The sequence below is a fragment of the Tursiops truncatus genome, chromosome 2 (assembly GCF_011762595.2).
Source record: "Tursiops truncatus isolate mTurTru1 chromosome 2, mTurTru1.mat.Y, whole genome shotgun sequence".
NCBI lineage: Eukaryota > Metazoa > Chordata > Mammalia > Artiodactyla > Delphinidae > Tursiops > Tursiops truncatus.
Window position 1 is genome coordinate 93,141,149 of NC_047035.1, and position 27,631 is coordinate 93,168,779.

At 36.4% G+C, this 27,631-nt stretch overlaps 1 protein-coding gene across 12 annotated transcripts in view; it reads left to right on the top strand.

Annotated features, from left to right (window-relative positions):
* Positions 1-27,631, top strand: part of AP4E1 (adaptor related protein complex 4 subunit epsilon 1) — a 105,698-nt gene that overhangs the window by 19,396 nt on the left and 58,671 nt on the right. For 10 of the 12 annotated variants that reach the window (XM_073800992.1, XM_073800990.1, XM_073800991.1 and 7 more), the window contains 8 exons: positions 94-167; positions 6,764-6,886; positions 6,989-7,098; positions 10,427-10,566; positions 11,607-11,719; positions 11,827-11,945; positions 18,574-18,876; positions 21,034-21,148. In XM_073800992.1, the coding sequence (XP_073657093.1) occupies positions 94-167; positions 6,764-6,886; positions 6,989-7,098; positions 10,427-10,566; positions 11,607-11,719; positions 11,827-11,945; positions 18,574-18,876; positions 21,034-21,148 (1,097 nt within the window). The remainder of the gene's footprint in view (positions 1-93; positions 168-6,763; positions 6,887-6,988; positions 7,099-10,426; positions 10,567-11,606; positions 11,720-11,826; positions 11,946-18,573; positions 18,877-21,033; positions 21,149-27,631) is intronic. The other 2 variants (XM_019929459.3, XM_019929478.3) reach the window with 2 other exon arrangements.

Sequence of the window (27,631 nt, forward strand, 5' to 3'; positions counted from 1 at the left end):
TCCTCAGTTTTAAAGAGAGAGAAGTTTGAAAAACTATGTTTTATTGGGTTATAATACTATAATTCTACTGCAAATAAAATATCTTTTAAACAGGACAAGTGAATTAATGTATGATGTTCTCGATGAATCCTTACGAAGAGCTGAGTTAAATCACAATGTCACATATGGTAGGTAACATATGTAAATGCTGCTCTAATGTTTTCAGTATTATAGCTAAATCTGTGTTAGAATATTGTAAATTTCAATAGAATTTTAAATGTTAATTTTTAAGGTGGTTTTGGGATTATTATTTTTCACTGGAAGCATTGAATAACTAATAAAAATAATTTGAAATTATGCCATTGTTTAAATGTTGACCTAAATTGACTATTACAATTGTCTCTCTTTTCAAGTCTTTATTTTTAAAGAGAAATTGTCTCTGTATTGAAAATGTCCATCAAGCATCTAATTGACTGTGAAGATAACCTAGTAGGTCCATTCCATACTTAAGACAGTTCTTAAATGAAATACTCAGTCAACTAGTCACCAAATATTTCTTAAGTTTTTGTTATTTATCAGACCCTGTGAAAGATGCTTGGAATACAGTTGTGAATAAAATAATATCGTTGAGCTCACAGCCTAAATAGATGGAAGGGGACAGGTACTAGAAATATTACAAAAATGAATTTACAAGGTACTCTGGAGAATACAGCAGCTAGTCTTAGATGAGAGGGAGAACAAGGAAGGCTTTTCTGAAAAAGTGATATTTAAGAAGATAACTGAAGGATGAGTATGATATAGATAAGAATATATAGATGTGGAATAATGTACTTTTTAATGAAGAGACAATAGCTATTTATGTTAAATACAATTTTACAAAGTAATTTAGTGATAAGAGACAAGAGTAAAATGGGGGAAGAGGGAGGAGAACTGAGAAAAGTAACCAAAAAAACTTCCAGTCTTAATAGCCAGAGGGAAGAACTCTTAGTTCTTTATTGATCAGCCTGAAAAAGCTCGTTGAAGAAATTGGGATATTTGGAGATATTTAAAGGATAGAAGTAAAACAGTTTGAATCTCACCTGGTATGGAGAAGGGCAATAGAAGAGGTATAGAGAGGTATAACTCAAATGAGAAGTCATTCTTAATCTGGTAAAATACCGTGAAGTAGGGGATGGAGAGCATTACTTGTTCTTTCAGACAATGGTAAACTGTGGATCTTTAAGAACAATGGTTGTAGAAGTGCAGAGTAGACTAGAGGGCAGAAATTGAACTAGTTTAACTGTAATAAAAGTGCTTGACAAAAATGCAGTAGGAATAAGAAAGGATTGCATGCATAAGACTAGTATGGAAAAAATAATGCACATGGTAGTGAATTGGGATAGTAAATTTTGAAGCATAGATTTATGTTTTGCGTGTATAAATGGTAATTAAGGTAATAAGTGTGGTGTATTCATTTGTTCACCCAGTATTTATTGAATGCCTACAAAACAAAAATTTAATTTGTAAACTAGGTACAGATTGAGGAAAGAGTTGATTGACTTAACGTATTCCTCCATGGTAAGTGTGGGAGCTTAAGGGAAGAATAAGGTAGACACAGGCCCTGCCCTTATAAGTATATAGTATAATGAATAGTTGACATCATCTAGGATCCTGCTATGTAATGAGAAGAATAAGGTGCCAGAGATAAGGATGATCATTATTGAGGCAGGTGGTTTGGCTAGGAGCTGTCAGTGTATCCAGAGTAGTGTCAGAATCTTTGGAGGCACCTAAAGTAAATTAAAAAGTTTTGCTTGAGATATAATCATGGTCTAGGATAAGGGTTTGAAAGGCTCTCAAGGAATTCTGTTTAAAATCAATTTTCTGCTTTTCTTCCTTGCAGAAAGTTTTTTTTTCTTTCTGTAATTGACATTTCAGCTTTAATTTTTAAATTTTTTTGAATAGGTAATATATGCACATGGTTCAAAATTCAAAAGGTACAAAAGGGTATACAGTGAACAGTAAGTGTCCCTTTGACCCTTATGACCCACCACCCAGTTCCCCCTCCTGGAGATAACCACTGTTACTACTTTCGATTTAGAGAATACTGTATACCTGAGGAAATATTTTTTAATGTTCTCCATTAGGACATCCTTCTTTTATTAAGATTGCTGGGACCAGTGCCAACAGTTTATTTCTTTGTAGTCTGTCAGTCCAGTGTTTCACCTTGCCAGAGCAACTTAGTTTCTGTTGTTTCCCTTTTTTCCTTTATTTATCTTCTCTTTGTTCTACATTTCCCCCCCGTATTTGTACTGATACAGTTTATAGCTTACAGTGAGTTTATCAATGGTAGAGTGTTCTCTAGTAAACCTAATATAAATATCTTATTACTTAAAAATGTGAATTTTAATTATAAACTTCATAAGGGCAGGGACTGTGTCTGTCTTATTGGCCAGCATATCCCAGTATCTGGCACTGGATTACTCAGTGAGTAATATGTTTTAATTGAATTGAAGGAAGAGAAAGTTATTTTACTTTTATCAGTTATCTTATTGGGTTTCAGTCTTAATATTTTTTAAACTGTATTTTTTTTTTTTTTTTTTTGCGGTACGCGGGCCTCTCACTGCTGTGGCCTCTCCCGTTGCGGAGCACAGGCTCTGGACGTGCAGGCTCAGCGGCCATGGCTCACGGGCCCAGCCGCTCCGCGGCATGTGGGATCTTCCCGGACCGGGGCACGAACCCGTGTCCCCTGCATCAGCAGGCGGACTCTCAACCACTGCGCCACCAGGGAAGCCCTAAACTGTATTTTTATGAAAGTTTCATTATTGTAACTTAGTGTCAAATCAAGAAATAAATCACATCAGAGGCATTTACTGAGTATCTGCTATGTGCCAGGCATTGCATAAAGTGATGTAGAGGATATGAAGTATTAAATATAATCTTTGCCTTCAAGGAATTTACAGTATAATGGAGAAGATAACTTATTTATGAAAGCATAATATCAGTATAAGGCAGAATGCAAAGGGGAGATAAAGTCAGTAAATATTACAGGAATCCAGAGGCGATAAAGATCACTCTGGGCTTCAGGGCACATAAAGATTTATTGATGTAATAGGACCTTGAAAGATAGGATTAAGATAGCCAGAAGGGAGGTTAAAAGTGGTTCTAAGGCAGAGGGAACATGAGAGAAGGTACAGAAGCGGGCGTGTTTAAAACAGTTTCAGAGAACAGTGACTTGCCAGCCTGTTTGGACAGTTCATAGTGAAGCAGTGGGAAGCCCATATTGTGGAGGTTCTCCCATGGCAGCCAAAGGAACTTTATACTGTATAAATCTGGAGGTATGGAATAGTTTTGGGCAGGGTACTGATAAGATGAGAAAGACATTTTTAGTAAACTATTTGGTAAATTGGGAGAATTACATAAAATGGAGTATAAGGGATAGAACCATCAAAAGTAGATAGAAGTACTTTTCCCACTAAGTACACCTAAAAACTCTGGACATTATATGTAAAATAAACATATAAGACTCTGAAAGGTGGAGAAATGAAGGTAGACTGGTTAGGGACCTTTGCATTCAAGGAACACCACCAAGGTGAGTACCCTGGGCTTTTTGCCTCATATACCCCAGACTGGGTACTGAAGAGCCAGCAGTCTGAAAATGCCAACAGGTGCAGACAAAAGTGCCCTGAAAAAAGCCTGCTCTCTAGCCAAAGGACTAAGGGAAAAAGGGCAAACTAGCAAGATAGAAAACTTTTAGACAATAGCTCTTCTATTACAGTCAAGCATCACACAGAAAAAACTGTGGACCACCCACAGCGGCAGAGGCTGAATGGAGAGTCAAGATTTCCACCCTCACCAGATACAATGAGGTGCCCTAACCCTCCCACGGGGCTAGTGGTGAAGACCAAGAGGGGCAGCTGCAGTTTCATCCCTGCCAGATGTTAAGGGGGACCCTCCCTGGCATTGCCAGTGGAGATGATGTGGGAAGCCTGGATTTCACATTATCCAGGAGCAGGGAATAATGAGATACCCCTCCCATCTTTCCTGAGGTGGCGTTAGAAGAAGTCTAGTGACGAGTTAGGGCTTTTAAACTGGTCACGTATACCAGGGCCACCCCCTTAATCTCAATGCAGGTCGTATAGGGAGCAGTAACGGGGTGCACCTCCCTCTTCCAGGCAGGGTACTTCCATCCCCCATCCAGGAGGAACCAACATCCCCTGCCTCTCCAAGTGTTAAAGGAGGCAGAGCGGACTGCCACCCTTATTGCATGGTACCCGCATCTCCCTGCCAGAGTGGTGACAGTAGTTAACTTATTTAAAATGAAAGTAAAGTCTAGTCTGAAGGATACAGTGTCAGTAGAACTTCTTCAAATTTTGCGCATAATCCTACCCAAAATATCTATGATAAAACCACAGTGTCACAAATGTTAGAATGTTATTAATTTTTAATTTGTTAATTTTTTACTTGATGGTATTTTGATTAGGACCTGGCTTCCTCTGGAAGAGTAAACAAAGCTCCACGATGCATTTTACCTTTAGAAATCCTTAGAAGCTCTACAGCAAGTCCCCTACGTACAAACAAGTTCCTTTCCGAGAGCATGTTTGTAAGTCCAATTTGTTCGTAAGTCCAACAAAGTTAACCTAGGTACTCAACCAACACAGTTGGCTATATAGTACTGTACTGTAATAGGTTTATAACACTTTTCACACAAATAATACATAAAAAACAAACACAAAAATAAATAAAGCATTTTTAATCTTACAGTACAGTACCTTGAAAAGTACGGTAGTACAGTACAACCGCTGGCATACAGGGGCACATTTGTATCTTCGAAAGTTTGCAACTTGAAGGTTCGTATGTAGGGGACTTACTGTATTCTTTTAACCACTGCAGTGAGGAGACAGCAGAGTAATTGCTTTTTCATTTATGGACTTAGACTTTTGTAGAGTTGGAGAATAAAGGCTATTAGCCTCTAAATTATTTAAAAATAATTTTAAAAACCTGTTAAGTTCATTTCAGCTCATTTATGCCTAGGTTGACTAATAAGTGCAATTTTTGAACTATTAATTTTACCTAAACTAGCTTTTCAGAAATCTTATGAGCATCTAAATATAAAAGTTTAGGTTTTAGATGGGTAATGAGAAGCTTTTGTTGTCAGTAAAACATCTTGATAGGAGAGCTCTAAACAGTAGAAATCCGTAAAGGAAAATATGTCAGTTATGATAGAAAATGGAACATCATCATTTTTAATCTTACTTAGGACTAGCACGTTTGTTCAGGGTTTGGCAAACTTTTTCTGAAAAGAGGGCTAGATAGTAAATATTTTAGGTTTTGTGTCGGTCATATAGGTTTTTGTCATATATTCTCCTTTGTTTATTTTAAACCTTTAAAAATGTAATTGTATACCTAAAAGTAATAATTTTATATGTCAGTTATATCTCAAAAAATGTAAAAATCATTCTTAGTTCACAGCTTACAAAGATAGGCTGAGGGCTGTGTTTAACGATGTGTTGCCTACTCCTGCCTTAGTTGATTAGTTAAGTTAGTTGACTAAGGCTCTCTCTGTTTACTTCGTGAAGTCATAAAATCAGCTTTTTTCATAGCACAGAGTAACGACTTTTTACAGCATAACATCTGGATATATAAAGAATCTTTTTAGGTTCAGTTGACTTACTTTGTAGGTTTTCCTTTAATTAAAGTCAGTTCCCTTCTTAAAGAGTTGTTTATTTCTTAAAATTTTTCCTTCTGATTTCTTTTCTCTCTCCTTCTTTAGAAAGTATTTATTTATGTAAAGCTTTTTACCAGAAATTTATATGTGTATCAATTGATAGACAGCTTAGCAGTGTAAAACATAGTTAGTTGAATATTCAGGATCTATCTTATATCCTGTACACAAATGTTTGATTGTTATGTTTTAAGCTTTTGGAAAAAGAGCAGGAGTGATTCTATCAAAGACACGATATGCTTCAACTATATAGTAGAACTGTTTTTAAGTCTGCTGATTCTGTGTCTCACTTCTCATTCTGTGATTCCACAGGACATGCAGGACTTAATGGTGCCTAAATGATTCTTCTTTACCATGGCGAAGCTCCAGCTCTTTGACTTATGCTCTTTAAGAGAGTTTGAAAAAAATTTTAGTATCCACTTTGATCATCTATTATAGCTATCAGATCTTTGATGAGACCAGAAAATCAAATTTGAACACTATTAAGATGTTCAGTAGATTTTCTATATCCTTGGAGGTTAATTGTTAAAAAGTGGTTTGAAGATTTTTGAGTAGTGGCCCTATTTTGAAATAAATGCTAGAGCATCCTGAAATGATTATGTTGAAAGAAACTGCACTGAAATAAACTACATATACAGTTTCTATGTAAAAGTGGTAGAAAATGCCTAAGAATAAATTATTTTAAGCATTCAAGGAGTGTTGGAAGTATCTATTTATATGGGAACAATGAATGTATTATGTGTCCGTTAGAATGTGATTTCCTTGAGGGCAGGGGTTTTTGTCACCGCTGTATCCATACTAGTAGAACAATGTCTGGCTCATAGGAAGTTTCAGAAAATACTTGTTGCATGACTGAATATATCATTCTTATCTATTAATATATATCATTCTCTTTAAATTGTACTGTGGTAATGTAATCCTAACAACTGTATAAAGCCTGAAAACAGTAAAGTTCTTATCTTTGAAAAATTTTGACTAAAACTGACCTTCCAATTAGTTTGTTTTGTTAGGAGTTCTACACAGATATATTCTTTTATTATGCCTTAATATGTTCCCTGACATTATAATATTTTATTTCTGTAGCTATTCTGTTTGAATGTGTACATACAGTCTATTCTATTTATCCTAAATCGGAATTACTTGAGAAGGCTGCCAAGTGCATTGGAAAATTTGTTTTGTCACCTAAAATAAATCTCAAATATTTAGGTAAGATGATTGGTTCTTTCGATGGAAATTACCAAGAGAGTTTTTGAAATTTGCTGGTTATTTGTTTTATGTCACTTTCTATAATGTAATCTTTGCTTCTAGGATTGAAGGCTCTTACCTATGTTATCCAACAGGATCCCACTCTGGCTCTTCAACACCAGATGACAATAATTGAATGCTTAGACCATCCTGATCCCATTATTAAAAGAGAGGTAAACTGGTATTTTGAGTAATGTATGTGAAGTGTTACAATTTTTGAACTTTTTGTTGGTATTATAGAGAGAGATTAAAATGGTGGGCAGTGTGTATGTGCACACGTGTGTGTTTTTAACTTTTGAGTGCATTTTATTCTTTCTATTGAAGTTTAAGGAACTTTTCTAAAAAGCACTTGTGTCAGTAATTACAAGAATGGTTTATTTATTTATTTTTTAAAAACATCTTTATTGGAGTATAATTGCTTTACAATGGTGTGTTAGTTTCTGCTTTATAACAAACTGAATCAGCTATACATATACATATATCCCCATATCTCCTCTATCTTGCATCTCCCTCCCACCCTCCCTATCCCACTCCTCTAGGTGGTCAGAAAGCACTGAGCTTGTCTCCCTGTGCTATGCAGCTGCTTCCCACTAGCTATCTGTTTTACATTTGGTAGTATATATAAGTCCATGCCACTCTATCACTTCATCCCAGCTTACCCTTCCCCCTCCTCGTGTCCTCAAATCCATCCTCTATGTCTGCGACAATAATGGTTTTATATTATGAGTTGGGACTTCCCTCGTGGCACAGTGGTTAAGAATCCGCCTGCCAATGCAGGGGAGCCCTGGTCCGGGAAGATCCCACATGCTTCAGAGCAACTAAGCCCGTGCGTCACAACTACTGAGCGTGTGCTCTAGAGCCCACAAGCCACAACTACTGAGCCCACGTGTTGCAGCTACTGAAGCCCATGCGCCTAGAGCCCATGGGCTCTCCACAACAGGAGAAGCCACCACAATGAGAAGCCTGCGCACCGCAACAAAGAGTAGCCCACGCTCACCGCAAGTAGAGAAAGCCCACACGCAGCAATGAAGACCCAACACAGCCAAAAATATAAATAAATAAATACGTTTTAAAAATAAATAAAATAGAAAATGAAACAAATGCTGTCAAGACAAGAGCACTCTTAAAAAAATAATAAAAAAATAAATTATGAGTTGGAGGAGTTAGGTCCAGTTACCTGTATAGGATTCATTAATATCTTTTTTGGTCCAAGAATTGTATGAATCGGAGACCTGAACTCTATTCCCAGGTCTTTCTATTAGTACAATTTTAAGAAGTTATTTATGATGATTAATTTTTTCCATTATTAACATCTATAAACTAGGCTAATGCAGTCCCTATTGAATATGTAGGAATGTTGAAAGAATTAATAAAGATATCCCTAAAATGTTTTGAACTTTTTGGAAGGAAAGTTATATAATTTTTTTCAACTTTCTCCTTTTATAAAATTGCTTCAATATCTACTTGGGTGTCCATGTAGGTATATCTGTTAATTCTTATGTAGAGAATCACTTTATATCTTCATTTAAAATGGTATATGGGACCTAGGTAAGAAGAGTAGATAGTTTTATTTCTGATTTTAAAAGTAATAAAGATAAAAAGAATCTACTAAACATCTAAATTACTTAAAAGCAGTGAATTAAAAGTAGTTTATTGAGAGAACACTGTATTACATTAAACAACTATAATTTTTAAAAGATAAGATTATGAATTTTGAATTTTAGTACTATTTTTGAAATAATATTTTCAAGAAATTGCCATCTACATATATATACATGTATGTTTTTTGCATTCATATTTTTAATCTTCTGAAAATTGTTACCTGCCTTGAATGAATCCAGGAAGTTTACAGATGTACTAATTTCTATGTGTGGACATTGTAGAAAAATGAGAAGATGCCAAGGGACAGTAACAAATAATTATATTGCTCTTCCACTTTGAACAGACATAGAGCATGCATTTTCTTTGTGTGGTTAAGTACTAAATTGAACACGGTTGACTTAGATACAGTTTTCTTATTGCTGTATTTATTTATTGGGATCTCATTTAAAAATGAGGGTCAAAGGGAAACTAGACAACTTTTAAAATTATGAAGTCTGATCTGTAGTGAGAAAAGTAGCTTGAATTTTTGGGGAAGGGTACTGAGTATCAGTGGTGCCCCAAGAAGGTACTGCAGTACTGTGTCCTCGATGCCACTGTCACTTCTAACCTCCATCAGTAACCATATGGCAAGAACTTTGGTCCTGGGGTATGGAGTGACCTGTTGCTTGGGGCTGGGATTCCCTTTTACCTGATTTTATTACTTTTCTTTCATAGCAGGGAAAAAGAAGGCAAGAAGGAGTTAACAGAAAAGACCTCTAGCCATGCAGTTCATAATACCAGTCCCCATTCAGTCCTGGAAATGCTAAATTTCATGGTCTTAGAGTAGGAAGTAAATTTGGTGTAGATTATCTTAAAATATGTGACATATAGAGTCTACAGGAAGCATGTCTGAAGCAGCTTCATAGGTTGAAAGTTATAAATACATGGGGAACCTATGTATTTATAGATTTTAAATGGTGTTAAGGATTAACTGGAACAGTTAAAAAAAATTCAAAATCTGTTGTCCTTTGTACTTGAAGTCCTGGGTATAGGACTGAAAAATTAGAAAGAACCCTAAAGATAGATGAACAAGTTTGATGAGAAGGATATGTGAAAATTCTCCTGCAGCTAATATTGTTGCTCCTGAAATGCCAGTAAACGATGCTTTCTCATTATTGCCCTTTGTCTCCTACTGATTTCTGGGAACTGTGATATTTTTACAACCCTGATGTAGGGCCTCAGAAAGCCAGCCAAATGGGAGCTTACTCTGGTACTGGTCTTCCTTCATCTTTCTTCAGGCAGCAAGAGGTATATGCCTCATCACTGAGAAAGCTGTAAAATGGTTCTTCCTTGATACCCGAGATTCTGAACGTAGGCCTTGCTGGGGTTTGAAGTGCTTGCACTACCTTATCCATCCATTAGAGACCATTTGCCCTTAGCTGACAAATCCATTCAAGTGTGGTTTTCTGTTGTTCGGGTAGTGTGGAAAAAGCATTTTGCAAGACTGGATTTTTATATGTGTATGCATGTATACACACACACGTGCACATGCATAGCACACCGGTATAAGTAATGTAGGTTTAAGAAGCTGTTACATTTTTAGAAAATAGATTATTAACCTTTTAACTTTTTAGTCTTTACATGGCCTGTCATGTAGAGATGTCAGATGATTATTATCTATATCAATAGAAGGCTTTTAGACTTTGGAATTGATTATAATTCTTTTTTTTTTTTTGACAATAGTCTTACCTTTCTTAAGTTCTGTTCAGTTAAAATGTGCATTTCTTGAGCACCTATTAACTGCCCAGTAGAGCTACATAAAAGTGGAAGAATCAACTGTTACAAACCTATATGTTACAGTATTTATTTGTTATCATGCATAGTTTTATAATACTATTTTTATTTTTCTTTCTTAAATAGACTCTGGAACTTCTTTACAGAATTACTAATGCACAGAATATAACAGTGATTGTCCAGAAAATGCTTGAATATTTACATCAGAGCAAAGAAGAATATATTATTGTCAATTTGGTTGGCAAAATAGCTGAGCTGGCTGAGAAATATCCTTTGTTTGGACCATGAGTCATAAAATACCTTTAGTTACACAGTGACTTTAAAATAATTGCTCTAGACATGGTCACTTGCAGGTTGAGTTCAGAGGCCCAGCAGTAACTTCCATTCCTGATATTCAAGCCTCTCTTGCTGTCAGAAGCAAGAATTCGTGTAGACTTCCTAGGGGATGACTTTTTTCCTGGTTCTTTTTATTCCATTGGTCAGTATTATCAGCAGGAGGATACAGGAATCTCGTCTGATTCCTCTTAGAGTCCCTCCTTGTCTTTGACTTTACTTCCTACTCAGTTTCTTTCCTGAGTAAAAGTTCTTGTTGTTTTCAGGGGATTGTTGAGGGGATCAGGATGCTAAAATTTATCCTTTACACTACTGTTTATACTGGAAATTGTCACAGTGAAGTAATTGGCAACTCCATTCACATGTTACTTTTCTTCACATTTGTTTCTTAAAAGTCAAAGGAACTTTGCAGGTCACGAGGTTACTCATCATTCTTTTTAAGATGTCTGTTGTTTAAATCTAAGATTGAATGAATGAATAATGCTGATCAAAGTATCTTGGAAATTGCTTAAGTATAGTTTTGTCCTAACCAGTGCTATAGCTCTGGCCAGCAGAATGATAGAATTTTAGAACTGAAGAAGAACAGATTAGAAAAGAGGGTCAACAACTTGTTCAGATAGACATCACAACATTTAGTTTCTGAAGTGCATATCATTTTCCATTATGTTTTTGTCCATAGTTAGCTGAAACATTTCTTTCAATTATTTCAGAGTTATTTATTGGACACCTGTTATGTGCAATATATGGTGCTAGATAAAGCACCATGAACTGGTTTATTAAGTTTATTCAGTAAGCTTTTACTGAGCACCTATTTTACATAAAGCTGGAGTAGAGAACAATTTATTGGCAGAAGTTAAAGGTATAAATGCCAAACTAGGATGAACTGAGGGTTATTTTTTTTAAGATTTATACAGAAAGGATAATTTTAATAAGTGGCATTTGGAAGTGTACTTGTTCTTAACACTGTGGACACATATGCTCCTGATAATGCGTGGTTTATTCAGACAATGAATGCTGTATTTTCAGTGGGAGGAGATGTTATGCATCCTGATATTCCCAATAACTTTCTGAGACTGCTAGCAGAAGGTTAGTAAACTGTTGCATTCTGCAAAGATTTTAAAATTAAATGTTTTTATTACAGAGTCCTTAGAGAATTTAGTAGAAATTAAAATGGTATATTAATTTCTTTGTAGGTTTTGATGATGAAACAGAAAATCAACAATTAAGGCTCTATGCAGTTCAGTCTTATTTCACTTTACTAGATGTGGAAAATGTGTTCTACCCACAGAGATTTCTTCAAGTTATGAGTTGGGTGAGCAAAGTACATTGAATCATAAATGTTTATAATATTCTTTTTTTATAAAGTCAAATACTAATAATATATTTCTTCAGAAATCATTCAGTTCTACTCAGTTAACTCCTTCAGCTGTCAATTTTCTTTACCAGTGGCTACCTTCTATCACTTAGCTATTTACTTATCTATTCATTCTCTCTGCCATCTCACTTGACTAGTCTTTTAAATACGGGTATTTATTTAGATGCCTGTCTGTGTCTACAATGCATTTGTTGTGTTTTCTATGTGAATCTATTTTTGAATATGTGAATACTCATATATCTGTGCTATGTTAGCTTTCTATTGCTGCATAATAATGTTACCACAAACTTAAAACAACACACATTTGTTATCTCACAGTTTCTGTGGGTTAGGAGTCCAGGCATGGGTTCTCTGCTTAAGGTCTTTCAGGGTTTCAATCATCGTGTCACTTGGGGCTGCTGTTTCATCTGAAGCTTGATTAGTAAAGGATCTGCTTCCAAGCTCACATGTGGTTGTTGGCAGAAATCAGTTTCTTGCAGCTGTAAGACTGAGGGTTTGAGGTTCAGACTGTTGACTGTTGCCTGCCCTTAGCTCCAAGAGCTGCCCTCAGTTTCTTGCCAGGTGGGCCTCCCAACATGGCTGCTTGCTTCATCAAAGCCAGCAAGGAGATCATCTCTGCAAAACAAGGTCACAGTTTTACGTTATATAAACCTACATAATCGTATACATCCTGTCACCTTTGTATATTCTTTCTTGTGCATATGAGTGAGCATTTCTTTAGGGGGAGATTTGGAGAAGTGCAGCTCTGGGTCATAGGATATTCACACTTTAATATTTTATGGTTTTGTCAAATGTTAGCATGTTAACCATAATTTTACCCAGACTTTTATTAAAGAATTCTTTTCTAATCTACAGGAAAGTTGAAAAAATGGCATAATAAATACCCCTATACTTTTCACCTAGATTCCCAGTTAATACTTTTAACCACCTTTGCTTTACTGTATCCATTTGGTTCCCTAAGATGTTATGGAAAAACCCGAACGAACTTTTTGGCCAACCCAGTACATCTATATCTATAGCTAGGTCTACCTATATACAGTTTGTTTTGTTGAGCCATTTAAAATTGAGTTGCAGGGGCTTCCCTGGTGGCGCAGTGGTTGAGAGTCCGCCTGCCGATGCAGGAGACACGGGTTCGTGCCCCGGTCCGGGAAGATCCCACGTGCCGCGAAGTGGCTGGGCCTGTGAGCCATGGCCACTGGGCCTACGTGTCCGGAGCCTGTGCTCCGCAACAGGAGAGGCCACAACAGTGAGAGGCCCGTGTACCACAAAATAAAATAAAATAAAATAAAATAAATAAAAATAAAATTGAGTTGCAGACCTCATGACACTTACCCTATAAAAAATTCAGTGTGAATCTCCCGAGTGATGTTTTAGATAACCATAAAACCATTATTGCACCTAAGAAATGTGACCTTAATTCATTAATATCACCCAATATACAGTCCATATTCAGACTTATCCAGTTGTCCAAAAAATGTCTCTTATGACTATTTTTCTACTCCTCCCAATCCCATATCAGGTTAAGATTCACAAATTGCATTTAGCTATGTCTTTTAATGTCTTTTATTTTACAGTGATGCGCAGTTTCTTTTTGTTTTCATGACATTGATTTCTTTGGATGAATACTGTTGACTTGCAGAATGTCCAGCATTCTGAATTGGACTATTTCTGGTTCAGTTAAACATTTTTAGCAAGAATACTACATTGTCAATATGTATTTCTCACTGCACTGTATCAGGATGCATATAATGTCAGTTCCTCCAATTATTGGTGATAGTAAATTCTTTTGTTTGGTTAAGATGGTGACCTTTGTAAAGGTTCTCGCCATTGTAAACGTGCTGTTTCTCCTTACTAATTTAGAACTAATCTGTGAGGTGATTCTGTGAGACTTTGTGAACATTTGTTCTTCAACTATCTTTCATCAATGGTTTTAGCATTGATAATCCTTGTCTAAATTGATTGTTGTATTTGGTGGCCATTTGTATTTTCCTCCATGAACACGATATGTTCATATATTTAGAGAGTTTCTTTTTCTACAGCATACAAATCCTGTACCTGTTTTGTTAGATTTATACTTAGGTACAGATGGTTCCTGATTTAAGATGGTTAAGCTTATGATTTTTCAACTTTATGATGGTGCAAAGTGATACAAATTCAGGAGAAACTTCAAAATTTTTTTTAATTGAAGTATAGCTGATTTACAATAGTATATTAGTTACAGGTGTATAGCATGATGATTCATTATTTTTGCTGATTATATTCCATTATTGATTATTACAAGATAATGGGTATAATTTCCTGTACTATACAGTATATCCTTGTTGCTTATCTATTTTATACATAGTAGTTTGTGTTTCTTAATCCCTTACCCGTAACCTGCCCCTTCCCCTTCCCTCTCTCCACTGGTAACCACTAGTTTGTTTTCTGCTTCTTTTCATTTTATTGAAGTATAGTTGATTTACAGCATGTGTTAGTTTCTGGTGTACAGCAAAGTGATTCAATTATACATATATGTACATACTCTTTTTCATATTCTTTTCCATTATGATGTAGTATAGGATTTTGAATATAGTTCCCTGTGCTATACAGTAGGACATTGTTGTTTATCTATTCTATATATAGTAGTTTGTGTCTGCTAATCCCAAATTCCTAATTTATCCCTCCCCCAACCCCTTTCTCCTTTGGTAACCATAGGTTTGTTTTCTATGTCTGTGAGTCTGTTTCTCTTTTGTAGATAAGTTCATTTGTGTCATATTTTAGATTCCACATATAAGTGATATCATATGGTGTTTGTCTTTCTCTTTGACTTCACTTAGTATGACAATCTCTAGGTCCACCCATGTTGCTGCAAATGACATTATTTCATTCTTTTTTATGGGTGAGTAGTATTCTATTGTGTATATATACCACATCTTCTTAATCCATTCAATATGTTAATGGGCATTTTAGGTTTGTTTCTTTGTCTTGGCTGTTGTAAATAATGCTGCTATGATCACTAGAGGCGTGTATCTTTTCAAATTATAGTTTTCTCCAGGTATATGCTCAGGAGTGAGATTGCTGGATCATATGGCAACTCTACTTTTAATTTTTTTAAGAAACCTCCGTACTGTCTTCCATAGTGGCTACACCAATTTAAATTCCCACCAACCATACAGGAAGGTTCCCTTGTCTCCACACCCTCTCCAGCATTTATTATTTGTAGACTTTTTGATCATAGTCATTCTCACAGGTGTGAGGTGGTATCTCATTGTGGTTTTTATTTGCTTTTCTCTAATAATTAGTGATGTTGAGCATCTTTTCATGTGCCTGTTAGCCATTTGTACATCTTCTTTGGAAAAATGTCTGTTCAGGTCTTCTGCCCGTTTTTTCATTGGACTGTTTGTTCTTCTGATATGAGCTGTTTGTATATTTTGGAAATTAAGCCAAAATATACAAATTGGTTGCATTATTTACAAATATTTTCTCGCATTATGAGGGTTATCTTTCATTTTGTTGATGGTTTCCTTTACTGTGCAAAAAGCTTTTAAGTTTAATTGCATACCATTTGTTTATTTTTGCCTTAGGAGACAGATCCAAGAAAATATTGCTACGATTTATGTCAAAGAGTGTTCTTTTCTAGGAGTTGTATGTCTCAGGTCTTACATTTAGGTTGTTAATCCATTTTGAGTTTATTTTTGTATATGTTGTGAGGAAATGTTCTAATCTCATTGTTTTACATGTAGCTGTCCAATTTTCCCAGCACCACTTATTGAAAAGACTGTTTTTTCTCTGTCCTATACTCTTGCTTCCTTTTTTTGTAGATTAGTGGACATTAGTGTATAGGTTTATTTCTGTATTTTGTTCTTATACCCTGCAATCTTGCTGAGCTCACTTATTAATCTAGAATTGTTTTTTGTAGATTTCTTGAGACCATGTTAATAATTTTGCATCTCTGTGCATGAGGGATAGTGGTCTGTAGTTTTCTTGTTTTTTTCTGCTATGTTTGGTTTTGGTATCAAGGTAATACTGGCTTCATAAAATGCTTGGGAGTGTTCTTTCCTCTTCTGTTTCCTGGAAAGATTGTGTGCAAGGGTGTTGTTTAGTTTTTAAGGGTTTTGAAAATTTCTTGTTATCTTTCCTGTTACTGATTTCTAGTTTGATTCCATTGTTGTCAGAGAAAGTACTCTATAATTTCAGTTCTTTTAAGTTTTTTTAGGTTTATTTTATGGCCTAAGATATGATCTGTCTTATATGTTCTGTGGGTGCTTGAAAAGAGTGGGTATTCTGCTTATTGTTGGGTGGCGTGTTCTATAGATGTGGATTAATTCTTTCGGTGATGGTGTTGAGATGGGGTGTAGATATCTCTAACTATGTGGCCTCTACTGAGCCTGAGTCTCTGCTAGGCTTCCCCTGACACCACTCCTGCAGAGAGGGCGAGGGCTACTTCTTTAAACTTGGGTGGAGGTGAAGTATAGGCTTCCTATGTAGTCTTCACAGACAGTGCAGAAGAGTGAGCCTTTCTACAGCTTGGCGGGGATGAAGTTCCTGGTTTTCACTCAGTCTCTCTGTTACCACCCTTGCTGGGGAGTTGAGATGCTTTTTCCAACCTGGTAGGGGTTGAAGTCTTGACTCTCCACTCCACCTTTGCTGGTATGGGTGGGGCTACAGTTTTTTCTATTTGGTGCTTGGCTGGAGTAGAAGGATTATTATCTGAAAGTTTTCTGTCTTCCTGGCCCTTTGGCTAGAGGGCAGGCTTTTCTTGGGGCTTTTTTGTCCTTTCCCACTGGCATTTCTAGGTTGCTGGCTCTCAAGTACCCAGTCTGAGGTATATGAGGCAACAGATAACTCACTGTATTGTTCCTTAGGTCCCAAGGTTCTTAGTGATCTGCCTTTTTTTCTCTACCTTTCAGTCTTTGTATATGTGTTTTATGTATAACATCAAGGGTTTTTAGGCGTACTTAGCAGGAAGAATAGTGGAAAAAATTCACCTACTCTATCTTCCCACAAGCTTAAGTCCATTGATTTTTTTTTAACTAATTAATTTAATTTATTTATTTTTGGCTGCATTGGGTCTTCGTTGCTGCTTGCGGGCTTTCTCTAGTTGCAGTGAGTGGGGGCTACTCTTTTTTTTTCTTTAACATCTTTATTGGAGTATAATTGCTTTACAATGGTGTGTTAGTTTCTGCTTTATAACAAAGTGAATCAGCTATACATATACATATATTCCCATATCTCCTCCATCTTGCGTCTCCCTCCCACCCTCCCTATCCCACTCCTCTAGGTGGTCACAAAGCACCGAGCTGATCTCCCTGTGCTACGTGGATGCTTCCCACTAGCTATCTGTTTTACATATGGTAGTGTATATATGTCCATGCCACTCTCTCACTTCGTCCCAGCTTACCCTTCCCCCTCCCCGTGTCCTCAAGTCCACTCTCTACGTCTGGCAGGTTGATTCTTAACCACTGTGCAACCAGGGAAGCTCAAGTCCATTGATTTTTTTTTTTTTTTTGCGGTACGCGGGCCTCTCACTGTTGTGGCCTCTCCCATTGCGGAGCACAGGCTCCGGACGCGGAGGCTCAGCGGCCATGGCTCACGGGCCCAGCCGCTCCGCGGCATGTGGGATCCTCCCGGATCGGGGCACGAACCCATGTCCCCTGCATCGGCAGGCAGACTCTCAACCACTGCACCACCAGGGAAGCCCAAGTCCATTGATTTTTGAACTAGGATTTAGGTTACCTGTTCTTCTAGAACTTCCTTCCATCTTTTATTAAACCAGTCAAAAAGTTATCTTACTATTTAAGGATTGAATTTATGTAGTCCTATTTCTTTTTTTTTTTCCTCTTCTTGTTACTAGCCATAAATCTTCCCTTGCCTATCACCGCACCTCACTGTTTTTTTCTTGCTGGTCCCAGTATTATACATGAATATACTTCATAAATACTACTTAGGAAAGATCTCACACTCCATGAATTATCAGTTTATTAACGATCCTTAGACCGATAGGATTATATATCACCTGAATAAATTAAATGTAGGAAAGAGTATGTGTAAAATAATAGATCAGTGTTCGTCAGAGTCTCTTCTGTGGATCATCTACATCAGAATCAGCTGATGCTTTTTCAGAATGTGTATTGTATATCCCCACCACAGACATACTAAATCAGATTATCTGGGAGGAGAGTATAGAAATGTGTATTTCTATGAAACACCTCAGGTGGCTCTTACGCATACTAGTATGTGAGAACCACTTGTTTAAATGCTTATTGGAAAAAATAGTAACAGAATGTGAAAGTGCTTTTAAAAACCAACATCCAAACCTGGAAGTTCAGAAGAAAGCTAACTTGTAACGGTATGCTACTTTATATATTGTTAACGATAAAGATGTGGAAAACCTTTTTGTACTCACTTCCAGTTCTTGGTGTAATTTTGAACCTAAAATATACAATTGTATCTTTAATAATTTCTTCACCATGAGAATATGTTTAGTATAAATTAAATTCACTCCGGCAGTAGGCACTTTGTTTAAATTTCTGAGTATAGTTGTTATATAACTTGATATTTGCATATATACATTTCTTTATTTTAGGTTTTAGGGGAGTATTCCTACCTCTTAGATAAGGAAACGCCAGAGGAAGTTATAACCAAGCTCTACAAGTTACTTAGAAGTGACTCCATTTCTTCAGAAACAAAAGCCTGGATAATTGCTGCTGTGACCAAGTTGACACCTCAAGCACACTCTTCTAATATAGTTGAGAGATTAATCCAGGAATTTACCACATCTTTGGATACTTGTTTGAGACAGCATGCATTTGAATTAAAACATTTGCATGAGAATGTGAAATTTATGAAGGGCTTGCTTCCAGTTGATAAGAGTTGTGAAGACATGGTGGTAAGATATCTGCATTCCATCTTTTACAAAATTGCATTGTGTTTAAACAATAATTCTTGCATTTGTGATATATCTGGGATATGCCAAAATGTAATTTCTGTAGCACTTTAGGTGAAGGTTGGCATTTTTCTCACATTAGTGTGAGAGAGCATTTGAGAGCTTCTACTCAGTAGTGATCCTAAATAGTCAGGAAGACTAATCGGTTCTGGAGAACTGCAGTGCAGGGGTTTATAGTCTATGACAATCTCACATATAATAATTTGAGAACTTAAAAATTTTATCTCCTTTGAACTTCTCTAATATGTCATTTTATTATTGCTCTCTTTTCTTTGAGAATGTAAGAAAAAAACAGTTCTCCATTTTATTTTGTCCATCTACTATCTAAATCTTTACTACTTTGGAACCTGATCACCCGCCTTTTCTTCTCCCACCTACTTTCAGCCAGTGCTGCTTTTAATCCAAAGCACTTAGTTACTGCTCACCTCTGAGTTCTCTGTCAGATTGGTGTAAATCTGAAAACTTCCAGAAGGAAGTCAGATTTGTTCAGATTTTTATATTAGATGTCATATAGTTGAAGAAGAGGGGAGGATGGGCAGTATTCCCACTAATTATGGCTCAGATGTTCATGGCTTGTATTCATTTTGAACCTTTGTTCATTAATTTTTTTCATTAGCTCCTCATGGGTAGAGGCCTTGGTTTAACATTTGGTAGGCATTCCAGAGACTATATGAATAAATATGCTATACATAGTATTAAACTAGTTAGTTACTCTACTTCCCTTTCTTACAATAAAAGATAATGATGATGACATGGCTTCATCTCTTAAGAATCTTATCGAGGGACTTCCCTGGCGGTCCAGTGGTTAGGACTTTGCCTTCTAATGCAGGGGGTGTGGGTTCAATCCCTGGTTGGGGAGCTAAGATCCCACATGTCTCGTGACCAAAAAACTATAACGTGAAACAGAAGCAATATTGTAACAAATTCAATAAAGACTTTAGAAGTGGTCCACATGGAAAAAAAAACTCAAAAAAAAAATCTTATCAAAACTAAACTTTGCCAAATGCACAGTGTGACATGCCACTTAAATTTTTTGAGAATTACCTGCTGTTCTAAATTATCTGAGCTGTTTGTATACACTTGGCTAAATTAGGAGAGGCAAATCTGTGGTTTCTGAGGTCGTTACTGCTATATCCTCTTGTGTATCTCATTTTTATTTCTCTCCTCACTTTTTCTTTTCTCCTTTTCCCCTTACTCTTTCTTCATCTCTTTATTTCTTTTCATTTAAGCATTCTCTTGTACCTTTCTATTCTTGTACTTGATTGAAATTAAGTAATTTTCCACAGGTTTGTAACAAAGCATTTTTAGGTAGAATGGAATAGGATAGTTAAAGGCACTGTGGGAGGCTGGATAATGGGCCTCCCCAAGATAGTCACATCTTAATCCCTGTAACCTGTGCATGTTACTTTATATGGTAAAAGGGACTTTGTAGGTTTGATTAAGTTAAGGGTTTTGTAACGGAAAGACTATCTTGGATTATCTGAGTAGGCATGATATAATCACAAGGGTCCTTATAAAAGTGAGGCAAGAGGTCAGAGAGGAGAAGGCCAAGTAATAATAGAAGCAAAGATTGGAGTGATATAGCCCCAAGCCGAGGAATGCTGGCAGCCTCTAGGAGCTGGAAGAGACAAGAAACCTATTCTCCACTGGAGCCTCCAGAAGGAACTAGCCTTTGCTGGGGGATTTGTTTTTAGCCCACAGCAGGAGGAAACTAATGTAGACACTATAGCTCATAGTGTATGTGTCTTCTCCTCTGGTAGGTTACAAGTCTCATGAGGCAAGACTTGTGTCTTACTTTGTCTCAGTTATAGCATCTAACATGATGCCTTAACATGTTGGATGCTCAAAAATGTATTCTGCAGTGCAGTGAAATGAATAATAAGTGCACATGACTTATATTGTTAGATTCTTAGCTGAGTGTTTTGATTATAGATGTTTCAGAAAGATAGAGAGTTGAGTAGCAATTTTAGAGTTGAAGTTCTGTTTTTCACTTAAAAATTATTTTTAGGAAATATGGGCTGAAATCACTTCTGTGAATGTGCAGTCTAATGTTTAGGGTAAGTTTTTTTAATTCCTAATTTTTGCTTTACTTTAATATAGGTAGATGCTTCCTTATCTTTTCTGGATGGTTTTGTGGCTGAAGAACTAAGTCAGGGGGCAGCACCTTACAAACCTCACCACCAACGGCAGGAGGAAAAGCTTTCTCAGGAAAAAGGTAATTTTTCATGGGTTTATAATAAGCTAGATTGTAGGGACATCACTTTTTAATGCAATTGATATTATAGTCATGTAAGTAAATAACTAAGGAGATTCACTATCTCTTGTTAAGTCTGCTTGTGACTTGTTCACCCTGACCTTATTTGGGGTAAACAGGAAAAAAAAGTTAGCCTAGAGGTGTTCCCAAAGCCATAGGTTTCATGTACATAAGTACCTAAGATATGGCAGCCATCCTGGAATTTTAAAAGAACTTGAAGGTGGAATTATCATGTTGGTCACTGTGCTAAAGGGCTTACAGATATCAGCGTGAGCATATCTGCAGAAGAGTTTCAGAAGAAAACTCTGGTTTCTATGAACTAGTGAGTTTCATTTTATTCTGAACAATCTTGTATAGCTTAAGTGTGTTAAAATGCTTCCTCCAGCGAAATGTCTGATCAGTGAATTTAGGAACAGCCTAGAAAGAAAAGAATAACTTTACATTTAAAAAATGTAGGCTGTCAGGGAAAGACTTCTGTCATTATTTTAGTAAAGAGGAGATCACTGAGATATTTGATGGTGGATGGGATATATATATATATATATATATATATATATACACACATATGTATGAATAAAGGGAGACCACTGAATATTATTTGTATAGGAATTCAGAATGTTAATACTGAAAAGTTCAATGCTGAAAGGTCTTTTTTTTCCTCCTATTCATTATTTAATGATTTTGTAGAGTACTTATTATTTTTTAGGTTCTGCGCTAGGCATATGAGTACAGCTAAATGGTTCATCCTACAATGAAACCAAAAAGTATAAACACTAATAATAGGCTTGATGTTATTTTTTTTGCAGAAGTATTTGTTCTTTTAAAGTTTTTGACATTATTTAGCACAACGATACCTAAAGGCCTAGAAAATACAATTTTCTTTCAAAGGGTAATCAGTTTCCTTCCCATTTAACTCCTCATATATTGATAGAATATGTGAGGGGAAATAAAAGTTTTGAATTACAGTTGCCCCACCTCTGACTGTAGTGCATATAGAGGCCTTATGACATCCAAGGCATGGAGTGAAAATCTGGAGTTCCAGAGTGGGAGACATGGTCCAGTTGTCATATTTCCTTATTTTCAAATGTCCGGGAGCCATCAGTTGCTCTTTCTTTTTCGGCTGTGCTGTGTGGCATGTGGGATTTTAGTTCCCTGACCAGGGATCAAACCCATGCCCCCTGCAGTGAAAGTGCAGAGCCCTAACCATTGGACCACTGGGGAATTTCCCATCAGTTGCTCTTATTACTGCAATTCAAGGCTAGGGTAGGCAAGAGGGGTTAGGACAAGGAGCCTAATTTCTGGCATTGCCTTTCTTCTTTCTTAAAATAAGTTAAGTGGCTGATGCAAATATAATAGACCTGAAACTCTCCAAGCTAGTATATTCATTTGCCAAGTACATTTTTGATCATGAAATCATCATTATAAATGGGGTTAAACTGTCAAATTAGGCTCTTCCCCTCTCCTCCCAAACCTATTTTTCAAAAGTTCTCTAAAGTAAAATTGAAATTTCATGAGCCTAAACTGTCTTTTATATCATGGAAAAGGAAATCAGTTACGAGACAGGACATAGCAAGTGCTTATGCTGTGTACGTGAAGAATAAGTTATAAAATCATGGATCTTATAATTGTGGTTATTACAGAAAGTAAAGAGTGGGGGAAAAATAGGTATTTTCTGCCTAAAAAGTTGTTAATTCTGGAATCCTTCAATTGGCAGTCGGTTCTGATACTGATCTTGTTCGAGATTTTTATAAATCATTTGCAGAGTAGTAGTCAAATGTCACTTTTATGAAGGATACAGTACTTAGCTCTCTTGGGTAGAAAAATGCCAAGTTCGTAACAATAAACTTCAGGAAAATATTGTAAGATAATGAGAATTAGCAAACATAGGTGGGATACTGGGGAACTAACTTTTATTACCAGTTCCTACCCAAGAAAAGCATTGAGGAATCAGTGTGGATTATTCTGTTAAAATGTTATTTGAATATGTTGTAGCCCCAATGTTAGATAAAACCAGAGATAATAAGGGGAAGTAGCAGGATAATCTCCTGTCTACAGAACTGTGGATTTTTGAAAACCACATCAAGTTTAGACTGTTAGTCTCTCAAAAAATAAAATTAATAACAGCTGGGGATGGTCAGAGAGGTATAGCCAAATGATCAAGGTATAAAAGAACTGCAGAGAACTTCAAGATGGAGGAGGAGTAAGACATGGAGATCACCTTCCTCCCCACAAATACATCAGAAATACATCTACACGTGGAACAGCTCCTACAGAACACCTACTGAATGCTGGCAGAAGTCCTCAGACTTCCCAAAAGATATATATATTTTTTTTCTTTTTCTCTTTTTGTGAGTGTGTATGTGTATGCTTCTTTGTGTGATTTTGTCTGTATAGCTTTGCTTTTACCATTTGTCCTAGGGTTCTGTCTGTCCTTTTTTTTAAGTATAGTTTTTAGTGCTTGTTATCATTGGTGTATTTGTTTTTTTGGCTTGGTTGCTCTCTTCTTTCTTTCTTTCTTTTTTTTTAATTTTTAAAAAAGTTTTAATAATTTTTTTTTAGTTTTTATTTTAATAACTTTATTTTATTATTGTTATTTGTTTCTTTCTTTCTCTTTTTCTCCCTTTTCTTCTGAGCTGTGTGGCTGATAGGGTCTTGATGCTCCAGCCGGGTATCAGGCCTGTGCCTCTGAGGTAGGAGAGCTGAGTTCAGGACATTGGTCCATCAGAGACCTCCTGGCTCCATGTAATATCAAACGGTGAAAGCTCTCCCAGAGATCTCCACCTCAATGCTAAGACCCAGCTCCACTCAACGATAAGCAAGCTATAGTGCTGGACACTCTATGCCAAACAACTAGCAGGACAGGAACACAACCCCACCCATTAGCAGAGATGCTCCCTAAAATCATAATAAGGTCACACACATCCCAAAACACACCACTGAATGCGGTCCTGCCCACCAAGAAGACAATATCCACCCTCATCCACCACAACATAGGCACCAGCCCCCTCCAACAGGAAGCCTACACAACCCACTGAATCAACCTTAGCCACTGGGGACAGACATCACTAACAATGGGAACTATGAACCTGCAGCCTGTGAAAAGGAGACCCCAGACACAGTAAGTTAAGCAAAATGAGAAGAAAGAAACACATAGCAGATGAAGAAGCAAGGTAAAAATCCACCAGACCAAACAAATGAAGAGGAAATAGGCAGTCTACCTGAAAAGAATTCAAAATAATGATAGTAAATATGATCCAAAATCTTGGAAATAGAATGGAGAAAATGCAAGAAACGTTTAACAAGGACCTAGAAGAACTAAAGAGCAAACGAGCAATGATGAACAACACAATAAATGAAATTAAAAATACCCTAGAAGGGATCAATAGCAGAATAACTGAGGCAGAATAATGGAGAAGTGACCTGGAAGATAAAATAGAGCAGAATAAAGAAAAAAGAATGAAAAGAAATGAGGACAGTCTCAGAGACCTCTGGGACAACGTAAAACACACCAACGTTTGAATTATAGGGGTCCCAGAAGAAGAAGAGAAAAAGAAAGGGACTGAGAAAATATTTGAAGAGATTATAGTTGAAAACTTCCCTAATATGGGAAAGGAAATAGTCAAGCCCAGGAAGCGCAGAGAGTCCCATACAGGATAAATCCAAGGACAAACATGCCAAGGCACATATTCAAACTATCAAAAATTAAATACAAAGAAAAAATATTAAAAGCAGCAAGGGAAAAACAACAAATAACATACAATGGAATCCCCATAAGGTTGACAGCTGGTCTTTCAGCAGAAACTCTGCAAGCCAGAAGGGAGTAGCAGGACATATTTAAAGTGATGAAGGAGAAAAACCTACAACCAAGATTACTCTACCTAGCAAGGATCTCATTCAGTTTTGACAGAGAAATTAAAACCTTTATAGACAAGCAGAAGCTAAGAGAATTCAGCACCACCAAACCAGTGTTACAACAAATGCTAAAGGAACTTCTGTAGGCAGGAAACACAAGAGAAGGAAAAGACCTACAGTAACAAACCCAAAACAATTAAGAAAATGGTAATAGGAACATACATATCGATAACTGCCTTAAATGTAAATGGATTAAATGCTCCCACGAAAAGACATAGACTGGCTGAATGGATATAGAAACAAGACCCGTATATATGCTGTCTACAAGAGACCCACTTCAGACCTAGGGGCACATACAGACTGAAAGTGAGGGGATGGAAAAAGATATTTCATGCAAATGGAAATCAAAAGAAAGCTGGAGTAGCAATTCTCATATCAGACAAAATAGACACTAAAATAAAGACTATTACAAGAGACAGAGAAGGACACTACATAATGATCAGGGATCAACCCAAGAAGAAGATATAACAATTGTAAATATTTATGCACCCAACATAGGAGCACCTCAATGCATAGGCAAATGCTAAGAGCTATAAAAGGGGAAATCGACAGTAACACAATCATAGTAGGGAACTTTAAGACCCCACTTTCACCAATGGATAGATCATCCAAAATGAAAATAAATAAGGAAACACAAGCTTTAAATGATACATTAAGCAAGATGGACTTAATTGATATTTATAAGACATTCCATCCAAAAACAACAGAATATACTTTCTTCTCAAGTGCTCATGGAACATTCTCCAGGATAGATCATATCTTGGGTCACAATTTAAGCCTTGGTAAATTTAAGAAAATTGAAATCATATCAAGTATCTTTTCCAACAACAACGCTATGAGATGATACCAATTACAGGGAAAAAAATATGTAAAAAATACAAATATGTGAAGGCTAAACAATACACTACTAAATAACCAAGAAATCACTGAAGAAATCAAAGAGGAAATCATAAAATACCTAGAAACAAATGACAATAAAAACACGAACACCCAAAACCTATGGGATGCAGCAAAACAGTTTTAACAGGGAAGTTTATAGAAATGCAATCTTACCTCAAGAAACAAGAAACATCTCAAATAAACAATCTAACCTTACACCTAAAGCAATTAGAGAAAGAAGAACAAACAAAACCCCAAAATGAGCAGAAGGGAAGAAATCATAAAGATAGATCAGAAATAATGGAAAAAGAAATGAAGGAAACAATAGCAAAGATCAATAAAACTAAAAGCTGATTTTTTGAGAAGATAAGCAAAATTGATAAAGCGTTAGCCAGACTCATCAAGAAAAAAGGGAGAAGACTCAAGTCAATAGAATTAGAAATGAAAAAGGAGAAGTAACAACTGACACTGCAGAAATACAAAGGATCATGAGAGATTACTACAAGCAACTCTATGCCAATAAAATGGACAACCTGGAAGAAATGGACAAATTCTTAGAAAAGCACAACCTTCTGAGACTGAACCAGGAAGAAATAGAAAATATAAACAGACTAATCACAAGCACTGAAATTGAGACTGTGATTAAAAATCTTCCAACAAACAAAAGCCCAAGACCAGATGGCTTCACAGGCGAAATCTATCAAAACGTTTAGAGAAGAGCTAACACCTATCCTTCTCAGACTCTGCCAAAATATAGCAGAGGAAGGAACACTCCCAAACTCATTCTACAAGGCCACCATCACCCTGATACCAAAGGCAGACAAAGATGTCACAAAGAAAGAAAACTACAGGCCAATATCACTGATGAACATAGATGCAAAATCCTCAACAAAATACTGGAAAACAGAATCCAACAGGACATTAAAAGGATCATACACCATGGTCAAGTGGGGTATATCCCAGGAATGCAAGGATTCTTCAGTATATGCAAATCAATCAATGTGATAAAACATATTAACAAACTGAAGAATAAAAACCATATGATCATCGCAATAGATGCAGAAAAAGCTTTCGACAAAATTCAACACCAATTTATGATAGAAATCCTCCAGAAAGTAGGCATAGAGGGAACTTACCGCCACATAATAAAGACCATATATGACAAACCCACAGCCAACATCGTCCTCAATGGTGAAAAACTGAAACCATTTCCACTAAGGTCAGGAGCAAGATAAGGTTGCCCACTCTCACCACTCTTATTCAACATAGTTTTGGAGGTTTTAGCCACAGCAATCAGAGAAGAAAAAGAAATAAAAGGAACCCAAATCGGAAAAGAAGATGTAAAGCTGTCACTGTTTGCAGGTGAAATGCTCCTATACATAGAGGATCCTAAAAATGTTACCAGAAAACTACTAGAGCTAATCAATGAATTTGGTAAAGTAGCAGGATACAAAATTAATGCACAGAAATCTCTTGCATTCCTATACACTAATGATGAAAAAATCTGAAAGTGAAATCAAGAAAACACTCCCATTTACCATTGCAACAAAAAGAATAAAATATCTAGGAATAAACCTACCTAAGGAGACAAAAGACCTGTGTTCAGAAAACTATAAGACACTGATGAAAGAAATTAAAGATGTTACAAATAGC